Below are 10,919 nucleotides of genomic sequence, written 5' to 3' on the forward strand. Positions count from 1 at the left end.
ATTTATTTGTTGATGCGCACGAGGGCTTCACACGCTGCCAATACGATTGCGGTCATTAATGGCAGTTGCTAAATATATGCAGTGGTTTTTCTTCTCTTCATTTAGCAGAACACATCGTTATCTCAGACAAATATGGTAAATGAGTATAACAAGCATGTGACGATCTAAAAATAATCACGATTGTCAACGTCTGCTATTTTAGGACAGTACCGAAAGTCTACCGTAAAGTTAAAGCTTTGGAGCACAAGAGCAGGAAGGTGTTTGGAGTTCCTCTGCTCCAGAGCGTCCAGCAATCGGGAAAACCTCTGCCACCGAGCATCTTGAGAGCAATGGAGTACCTACGGACTGAATGTTTGGATCAGGTATGTCACCCTGTCAATGCCATGAAACCAAAACGAAATATAAAAAAGGATTTCTGTAATTGTTGTCCAGAAATAAGCCATTTTTCTTTATAATATGCCAACAAATCGTACGGGAAAATATATCTCAGTATATAAAATATGCTGCTCTGGGTAAACATTTAAAACATTGGCTTCAGAGATGGAAACTCGAGTCCACGACTTGGACTCGAGTCGCACTTAAGGTCACCAAAACAGAGACTTGCGACTTGACTTGGACAGCTGATTCGATGATCTCATGAGACTCGAAAAATTCCCAAGACTGTATAGAGTTAATTAGTTGTAATGTTTCAAAAAGGATTTAGCTTCATACACTGTGAATTAAAGTAATTATGAGAACTTTTGCTAAAAATAGACCATAGACTTGATATGTGACTTGGACTCCACTTTGATGACTAGAGACTTGACTTAGACTTGACCTCAAAGACTTTAGACTTGACTTGGACCTCCGAGACTTGTGAACATGTCCGATTGGCATATTGGGTCAAAATAAATTACACAAAAAAATATATATATTTCTTAACTTATTCTAAATAAGTAGTGAAGTTTTAATAACTTACAAAACGCATTAAGATTACATTAACGCATTTGGCAGATGCTTTTATTCAAAGAGACTTACATTCTACTATACTCTTTAACGTTTTGCAGCAGGTTCAAAGTAACTTACTCTAGATTTAATTTACAATTTAGATTGAAACAAAACTTACCTAGTTATTATATTTCTTTCATAAAACAAGACTAAATATATTAGGTCACTTTTTTGTTATGTAAATGTATCGAAATTGAAAGAAGTTTTTAATATTTATACTAGATAATAAGACCAAAATGCTTACGAAGAATGTCATTTTTGCAGTGTTCCTTCGCTAATGCCAGTAATGTGACCAGTCTTCTTGCTCATATAAAACTCAATAATCAAAGTAAAGTTTACTCAAATTGAAAACAGTTCTAATAGGAAAGTAGTATTAAGGATCAATTAAATCTACAGTAAGTTACTGGCAAACCTGCTGCAAAACTACAGCAAGTTTAACAGCATATACATTTGTTTCTGGATATGTGCAATCCCTGGGATGGAACCCATGACCTTACCGTTGCTGGCACAACAATCTAAGAAAGCCAAAATAAGCCAAGAGTTGGAAAATCCATGAAACATTCTTACTGATGTGATGCAACAGAAGTAAAAGTCATATTGCTTTTAGTACTAGACACTTTACCCATAATATTCTGTTTTGTACCTGTGGCAATATATTTCATTTACCCACTCTGATTAAACACATCTGGTTATTTAGAAAAATATCTATCCATGCATATGATAATGTGATGCAATCTACAACCATTGTGCTTTTGCCAATACATATCTTGATCAAACCTCACAGGTTGGGCTTTTCCGAAAGTCTGGGGTCAAATCCAGAATCCAGAATTTAAGGGAAATGGTTGAGGCCGATCCTGACGGCGTGTCCTTTGAAAATCAATCAGCCTTTGATGTGGCCGACATGGTGAAGCAATACTTCAGAGACCTGCCCGAGCCCATCTTCTCCAGCAAACTGTGTGAAAGCTTCCTGCACATCTACCAATGTAAGCCAAACTCACGTCAAGACGAAGATCGATGAAATATTTTTCACAAAAACCTACACTCGCGGTTACACCGAGCATTGAGAAGTGACTCGAGAAATAGATTGTTTGTTTAAACGCCAGCTATTGATGTATTTACTGTCTTTGATTTCCCTCCAGACTTCCCCAAAGATCAACAGTTCGCCGGGGTTCAAGCGGCCATCTTCCTCCTCCCTGACGAAAACAGGGAAGCCCTACAGAGCCTCCTCCTCTTCCTCCAAGAGGTGGTCGCCTGCGTGGAGGAGAACCAGATGACCCCAACCAACATTGCCGTGTGCCTGGCGCCCACCCTCTTCCACCTCAACTCCTTCAACAGAGAGAGAACCAGCATGAGGTTAGTCTAAACAGCCAAATAGACTCCCTTGTATTGTAACGGTTATGTAACATTTTATCAAGTTAACATCGCGTTGGTCTTCATGCCCTGTGATGTGCGGCCAATGAGCAAACTGGAGCAGTTCATTATAACCAGTTTCACGCTTTCTGAACAGTTCAGGCAGTGTTTCGGGTAGTCACAATAAAGATTACATCAATTTTGGCTGAAAGAGCTCATTCTCTTTTGTTTTGTTTTGCATGATTGTTGGGTCAGTGCGGTGTGAGCGGCTTATGTAACGCAGCGCGGCTTCACATCTGGCTTTCATTTTACACAGATAAGGGCCATATTGTATCTGTAATGCGGTTCAGCTGGTTAATGAAACCCGGGCAGAACGGCAGAGGAATGAAGTGCGAGGAAGACGATGGCTGAAAGTGAAATCAAACTATTTTTTGAGTTGTTCAAATGTTTGGCATCCTCATACAGAACCTGTCATCTTAAACTGTTGGCTGTAAAATGTAGAGATGCTATAGACACGGTTAAGACCTCCAGGTTTGTTTACTGGAGTGATTTGCGTAAAAATTAAGTCGCAACGGTTTTAAAAAGACGTGGCGATGTCACAAGCCCGACTAGGTTCATGCATCCAATTTAAGAAACTCCCCTTTCGCAAGCCAACAAGCTCTTTTCACCCTCCTGCTGAGCTCTGGATGAAGTGCTGCGATATCTTCTCCACGCTTACTGTAGCTCAGCGGGATGCTAAAAGAAGAAACACTAGAAAACAAACAAATCGAGTAAAGGGGTTGTGAAATGACATGAAGGCTCTGTGTCAGAATTGCATTTCTCAAATCCACTTAGCTTAAGAAGTTTCTTATTATATCTTCCTCGGGGTCCCCAATAGCACCTACAGGAGAGTTTTACATGTTTGGATGTCTGCAAAGCTACTTTATTCATCTCCTTGTGAACAATTTTGTGTACAAATTTGTGTCCTTTTTCCACTTTTGGAACTAGGTCCAGACACCGAAAATACAGCTTGGGAATACCGGACCAGAGGGATCTGAGCGAGAACCTGGCAGCGACACAGGGACTGTCACATATGGTTACCGAATGTTTTCGCCTTTTCCAGGTACAACGCAGCCCGTTCAGTGAGTTAGCGCTAATGACTGTCAGCATCCCATCTGCATGCAATCTGAACCTCCTCACTCGCAGCTCCAATGAATAAAAGCTTTGTCATCCCACGTTTTGTGTTGCACAAAACAACGGTACCAAACGTCGTGCCAAGTCGCTGGAAGCTAACTGTAATGACAAGCGTTGTTATGTAAGGCCGTGTGAAGATTTACATCTTTTCACCCAGGGTCCAAAATTAACGCTACAAGTGCCAAATGTGAGAAAACTGGCGGGTCAATAAATGTAGAGTTGGCAGATAGTTTTGTTACGAATCGCAATAGTGCAGCATAAGTTCATACAATTTGAGGACAATGTGTTGAACCTGTCCACGATTCACATTATACACATGCATGTGCTGATCCCTTGCGATTCACAATGGAAACTTTATTACTTTTACCTCAGTGGAAATTTCCTCAGAACACCCATGTGGTGACACTTTGATAAAAAATTGGGAGTTTTTACATACCTCTGTATAGATATTTTAGCATACTTCAAGTAACTCCATTTTAGTATACTAAAAGTAAAGGTCAAGTATATTATACTTAATGTAGTAATTAACCATTTTCAATGTAATACTTGGGACTAATTTGGCTACTTTTTAGTTTATAAAGGTATGCTTTCATATATACTAGACGTGTAACAGTAAACTGAGTACACAAGTATTTTTATTGGTCTGCAACTGTACTGCAAATAAACTTAAAGGTATATTAATCATTTAATTTCAACCTGTTTAACGTTTTAGTACACTTTGAAGTATACTCTCAGTAAACTACTGTTTTTTATAATGAAAGTATACATATTCTTTAAATTAACTTACGTTCAAACTTAGTTTAATATGTATTTTTTTTTTACGTATACTACTACGATCCAATTTATGTAATGATTTTTATACTTTCTGTTTAACTAGACTTTAGGGCGATTTAAAGTAAATTCCAGTTGTTCCAAGGGAAACAAGTACAGTAAAATACACTTAAACCTACACTACACTTAAAGTGTACTATAATACACAAACCACTTAGACTGGTTTTGTGTGCATACAATGGAATTGAATACTGCCATTGTTCGGTTAACAACATTTTTCAAAATATCTTCTTTTGTGTTCTGCAGAAGAAAGTCATACAGGTTCGAAATGACAAGGGCGAATAAATAATGACTGATGTTTTTTGGGGGGCGGGTATAAAGTGTACTTAGTATAGTTTTTGTATTACCTGGGATCACCGTGTACATAGATCAGGTTTAGTTCCACTCATTCTATTTACTCCAAGCTTTTCCACCCCAAAGCAGACTTGTTACTATGAAATTGAACATACAAGTTTATATGACAGTATGTAGAACCATGTAAACACCACAAGACAAGTAAAACACTTCATTTTACTTTAAGGATCAAATGATTGAATGCATTCAAGTACAGTATAGAGGACAAAAAGTACAAGTCAAGTATACAAGACTACATCTTGTTGTCCATCCCAAAAAGGGAAAAAATCCCTCTCACATACCTTCTCTGGATCTGTTTCACATTTGTGGAATGATCTGCCCGCTGCTACAAGATCAGCAGATTCTGTAGCCACCTTAAAGAATCGTCTGAAAACACATCTCTTCCGTAAGCACCTGACCGATCAGTACTGACTTCTGTTTCTTTTCTACTCTTTCTCTATCCTATAAGATCCTTTGTAGCTTTGTATACTAGGCTATATGAGACAAGTTTTACTGCACTTGTGCTTGTTGTTGATCCAATTGCTTCTATTGTTTGGATAAAAGCGTCTGCTGAATAACTAAATGTAAATGTAAATCTAATACTTAAAAGAGTAGTTCACTTCAAAATTTGCCCCCATTGGCTTTCCATAGTAGGCATAACAAGAACTATTCAAAGCGAATAGGGGCAAATTTCAAAATGATCTACTCCTTCACCTATGTTTCTCAGAAGTACATAAAAAGTAGACTGAAAATATATTTTCTTATTTAAAGTTAAAAGAAGTATAATAGTGGCGCACTTGAACAAACTTCTTTTGTGTTTTGCGACAGAGAGAGAGGATGACTCATCTCACATACGCTGCTAGTAAATAAATCCATAGTCCATAGGGATAAAAATATGCGTTCGAAATATAAAATAATGCAAAATACAGTTCCACGGCTGGTGAGAAATATTCCCACCTCGATAAATTATACACCTACATGAATATTTGTGTGTCTTCAACACAGATCCCAAAATACTGGGAAGCCCAGAGAGCAGGCAGCTTTGCTGAAGACGATGCAGGCGTAAGCTGTTTTCCTCACCGTGGAGAAGACGAAAGTACAGAGCGTGCCAGGCTGTCCCTGCTCACGCAAAAACTCCTGCGGGAGGCGAGAGAGAAATCTAAAGGCTGGGTCTCCTGCTCGAGCTCTGATCATGTGGACGTAACAGCTAAAAAGGTTTGTACTCAATCTTCCAACACATCAAAGATTCAAAGATCCCAAAAATTTGGCAATAGATATCCGGCTCTTGGGACAAGAGGTATATATTATGCACGGTATGGGACAGAATTTCAATAAGAATCCCTTGCTCACAAAACCACAGTCATTTAAGGTATATTTTTTTAGTGTGCACGTTCCCTCAGAATTGACCCACAAACTTGGCGTTGCAAGCATCAATGAAGTTCTATATTTGTAAAAGCTAATGGTTGGAATACACTACAAGAATTTGGAAATCTTTTTTTCAACTAGACATCATACACTTGCAGATTTTTTGAAAGTTCTTGAAACTCACTAAACGTTCAAATCTGCAGACTGGCACAGATTTTCTCCCCAGAAGTCCAGACTGGGCAAAGTCCGAGCAAAAGTCTTGTAGTGTATTTTCGCCTTAAGACGATGCTAAAATGTGATCGCTCTGTTAAAGGTGGAAGACGGTTATCCTCTGCGGCTGTGGCGTGCGACAACGGAAGTCGATGCTCCTCAGCAGGACGTTCTCCAGCGCGTGTTAAGAGAACACAGTCACTGGCAGAAAGATCTTCTACACAGCGAGGTGGTGGAGAATCTGGATAAGGATGCCGAGGTGTGTCATTACATCCTGCAAGCCGCAGGAGCCAGGCCACCCCTGCAACACGTTCTGTTACGGTAATGATCTACAGATCTCTGTTAACTGACGCTTCCCTAACTTTGTTTAAAAGTTGAAGAGCAAACAACGATTGGAGAAATCAAGGTCGGGTTGCATCAGGTGTTAATTTCCCGAGGCTTGAAAGCTCGTGGTCTCCGAGGATCATGACACAGCAACAAAGTACATTGAGGCTGTGAAATAAGACTACGGATCGGGAGCGAGAGCCTTTATGCATGGTAGTCAATGGTGCTGCGTCTTTGCATAAATCCCTGTATTAGCATCTGGGACGACTTCATCAATGAGGTCTTAAAGGTGCAGTTCACCCAATAAAATAAATATGTTAATTTTATTCTAAACACGAAAGAAGTTATTTTGAAGGATGTTAGTAAAAAACAATATTGGCTCCCATTGACTTCCATTGTATGGACCCCACTGAGACATTTCTCAAAATACCTTCTTTGTGTTGACCCACATGAGGAAGAAAACACAACAGAGAACTGTTTCTTTAATTAGACTGCTCGAAAGATAACAGTAGAACCTTTAAGCAGAAAATCGGCTCCGTACGGGATTTCATCGCGCATTTTGCGACAAATTAGCGAAGTGAAGTGTAAATCCCCGAACAATGACATCGCATTACATGCACGCCGTTGAGGGCATAATCCAGTTTACCACTGTAATCGAGCTACCTTACAAATCAACCAGCTTATGCTGTCGTTCTGTTGGCCTGGTGATCTTTCAATTACAGCTTGAACTTCATCTTCTCTTCCTGCAGGACTTGGCAGTCGGATTCTACGGCAGGTTCCCTGTTCGTGTCCTCCGTGTCTGTCGAACACGCCGCCGTGGCCGTCCGAGGAGTGCGGGCTAAAGTTCTCTGCTGCTTGTTCCTAATCGAGCCGTTGGGCTCGAAAAAGTCACGAGTAACACACCTCTGCAGGACAGACACGAGGTGTGTATACATTGGAGAAGTAGCCTCGAAGATTTGTAGTCTTTGTTATAATCGATTTGTTCCCTGCACGTCTCTGTTGGGCCGCTAGAGCCCCTGTAGATTCATATAGTATTGCTGAATCAATAAAACACAAGGCTGTAATACAGAAAACAGTTGTCACTGGAAATTGAGATGCATTCCTGGGGATGTGTTGTGACCATGCGAACACGAGACACAATCACAGAGACGTGCTGTTATATTCCCTCAACTGGCTAGAACTTGTCTAGCTGGCACATTTGAAAGTGCAGACGGAGAGACGTTATGTATTTTTTCTGACTGCATTGTGTATTTGTTGTGTCTAAATAAAGTATACAGTCTGTATGTTGAATATCCATTGGTGGGAGCATGAATCTGTCTTTTCAATTAGAGATTTCATTTTGAGAGCAGGTTTCATTTTCTAAAGACTGCACATGTATTGAGCATTTTATCACTTTTCAGATCGCAACCAAAGAGCGTATACACTTATATTAACTTTGAATTATGAAACTACTCGAGACGTTTTTGAGCAGGAGAATCACTTACTGGAGACTGGTTAGATTTAATAACTGAGACATTAGATGTAAGCCAGTGGCGATTTGCTTAAAGGGACAGTTCACACAAAAATTAAAAGTCAGTCATCATTTACACTCCCTCTTGTGATTTCAAACCTGTATGATTTTCTTTCTTCTGTAGAACACAAAAGAACGTATTTTGAAGAATTTGGTAACCGAACAATGGTGCTAGCCATTGACTTGCATTGGTTTTGTGTCCATACAATAGAAGTGAATGTGTAGCTGCCAACATTCTTCAAAATATCTTCTTTGTGTTTTACAGAAGAAAAAAGGGTAGAGGTAGAGAGTTAATAAACGATAACAGAATTCAAATTTTTGAGTGAACTATCCCTTTAACACTTCGTTCTTATTGTTTTTAAAAGGGATAGTTCACCCCAAAAATACATATTTTCCCATCATTTATTCTCCTGTATGTGACTATTCTGTGGAACACCTAAGAAGATATTTTGAGAAATGTCTCTATGGTTTTGTATCCATACAATGTAAGCCAGTGGGGATTTGCTTAAAGGGACAGTTCACACAAAAATTAAAAGTCAGTCATCATTTACACTCCCTCTTGTGATTTCAAACCTGTATGATTTTCTTTCTTCTGCAGAACACAAAAGAACGTATTTTGAAGAATGTGGTAACCGAACAATGGTGTTGCCCATTGACTTGCATTGGTTTTGTGTCCATACAATAGAAGTGATTGTGTACAGTTGTTGTCAGCTGCTAACATTCTTCAAAATATCTTCTTTGTGTTTCACAGAAGAAGAAAGGGTAGAGGTAGAGAGTTAATAAACGATAACAGAATTAAAAAATTTGAGTGAACTATCCCTTTAACACTTCGTTCTTATTGTTTCATCATTTATTCTCCTGTATGTGACTATTCTGTGGAACACCTAAGAAGATATTTTGAGAAATGTCTCTATGGTTTTGTGTCCATACAATGGAAGTCAATGGCGGTCAATGCAGTTCTGTTACCAACATTCTTCAAAATATCTTCTTTTGTGTTTTGCAGAAGAAAAAAGTCACACAGGTATGAAGTAAAAAGAGAGTGATTAAATGACAGGATTTTTATTTTTTGATCAACTATCCCTTTAACCGTTCATTCTTATTGTTTTTAAAAGGGATAGTTCACCTCAAAATTATAATTCTGTCATCATTTATTCACTTGTATGTGACTCTTCTTCTGTAGAACACAAGAAGATACTTTGAGAAATGTCATTGTCGTACGGTTACTAAAATTCTTCAAAATATCTTCTTTTGTGTTCTGCAGAAGAAAGTCATATCAGTTTGGAAAGCCTAATTGTTAAAAGAATTACATTTTTAGGTGAACTATCCTTTATCTCTTCCTGATATTTCTTCAGAAACTAAACCAGTTTCATTTGGAACCCTCGACACCCGTTTGTGTATTTATGACACAACATTATCCCATCATGAACAGTAACTCATCCCTCTTCTTCTCTCTTATCAGAGGCCGATCTCCAGAATGGGACCATAAAGTAGGAGGACACCTGGTTGCATCAGCGTTGATGGCCGTGAGGGATTCCTTCAGACCCAAAACAAAAGACTCAAAAGCACAGTAAGGGCTCCAAAGAGTCATTTGTTAAGCCCTGGACAACTTTACGATCCGTCAGCTCGAAAAAGAGAGAAAATACAGAAACTGAGCTCAGAGAAGATGAAGTGAAAACTACGTCTGTCTGGAATCTGGAGAGTTACGACGAGAGCGTTTTAATGCAGACCATTCGGCCTGCAGACAAGGAACAACAACAGTGTGATGAGGTGCTCCACGAGAGCCGGTGCGCTCGCCATTATCAAGACTGACAGGAGAGAGTGTCAGAGTAATGAAATGTCTCATCCGATTTAAAGGACTATTCCACGGGCTAATGCGTCGCAGTGGTCGGCGTCGACACTCTCGACTCGCGCTGTTTTTAAGCATTAAAGGAAGGGCGGGCTGATGCCATTTGGAAAGGTCTTCAAAGATTGTATGATTTCAAACGTACTCCTTTGACTTACACAAAAGACACATCATCGAAATTCTGCTGTACAGTAACGACTGTGACATTGATTCATACGGGCGTGTTTTTCGGCTGGAAGCTGCCACGTTTGTTTATTTATTCACGAGTGCTAGAAAGACTGTCAGATCGAGCCAAACGCCTCCATCCGAGGTGCTGTGTGATCCGGCACATTACAGCGCATTACCCTGTCAGACTCAAATGCTTCCACTGTAATTTCTAATTATTTCGCATTGTGCTTTAACAGAGTTTTGGACTTTGTGATCGAAAAGCGACATTTATTTCATTTCACAAGACAGCTTATATCAAATTTTATAAACTGAATTATAGCAAGCTTTAATATAACTTAAATTGTTGTGATGGTTTGTTGATACATTACAGATTTTATTTAAATATATGTTCGAGGCAACATATCAATTTGGCTTGATGTGATTTTTTTCCTCAATGCTTTAATACCCATGTAACGTCTCAATTTCTTATATAATTGTTTCTCAAATAGTTTTTCATACTCAGGTAAGTGAGATTTTACGTGGCCATTGCAGGAATATGGACTGTTATGGATGTGACATTTAAAATAACTTTTATTTTCAATTAAGAGCCATTCCTTCTCTATTTGTTCAGTTAAACTGCTTCTGGTTTGCAGATTTTAATTCACAGAAATCCTAAAAAGTATGTTGTCTCTCAATAACATGCATCCTTTTTAGTCACATCCATAACACAAGTTTTTTTACCTCTTGAAATAGAAAAGTCATGCATAGACTGATCATCATCATCTCTATCATCAGGGGTTTAGTCAAATATAATCAGATGGTTCAATATAAATATAAATATAAAGT

At 38.9% G+C, this 10,919-nt stretch overlaps 1 protein-coding gene across 3 annotated transcripts in view; it reads left to right on the top strand.

Annotated features, from left to right (window-relative positions):
- si:dkeyp-23e4.3 (rho GTPase-activating protein 7) overlaps positions 1-10,496 on the top strand; it is a 46,771-nt gene extending 36,275 nt beyond the window's left edge. For all 3 annotated transcript variants that reach the window (XM_056730939.1, XM_056730938.1, XM_056730940.1), the window contains 8 exons: positions 203-362; positions 1,772-1,970; positions 2,127-2,340; positions 3,325-3,439; positions 5,680-5,889; positions 6,353-6,570; positions 7,323-7,496; positions 9,543-10,496. In XM_056730939.1, coding sequence (XP_056586917.1) covers positions 203-362; positions 1,772-1,970; positions 2,127-2,340; positions 3,325-3,439; positions 5,680-5,889; positions 6,353-6,570; positions 7,323-7,496; positions 9,543-9,654 — 1,402 coding nt within the window. In that variant the 3' untranslated portion in view covers positions 9,655-10,496. The remainder of the gene's footprint in view (positions 1-202; positions 363-1,771; positions 1,971-2,126; positions 2,341-3,324; positions 3,440-5,679; positions 5,890-6,352; positions 6,571-7,322; positions 7,497-9,542) is intronic.
- Positions 10,497-10,919: the final 423 nt, after the last annotated feature.

Source organism: Triplophysa dalaica, chromosome 19 (genome assembly GCF_015846415.1).
Source record: "Triplophysa dalaica isolate WHDGS20190420 chromosome 19, ASM1584641v1, whole genome shotgun sequence".
NCBI lineage: Eukaryota > Metazoa > Chordata > Actinopteri > Cypriniformes > Nemacheilidae > Triplophysa > Triplophysa dalaica.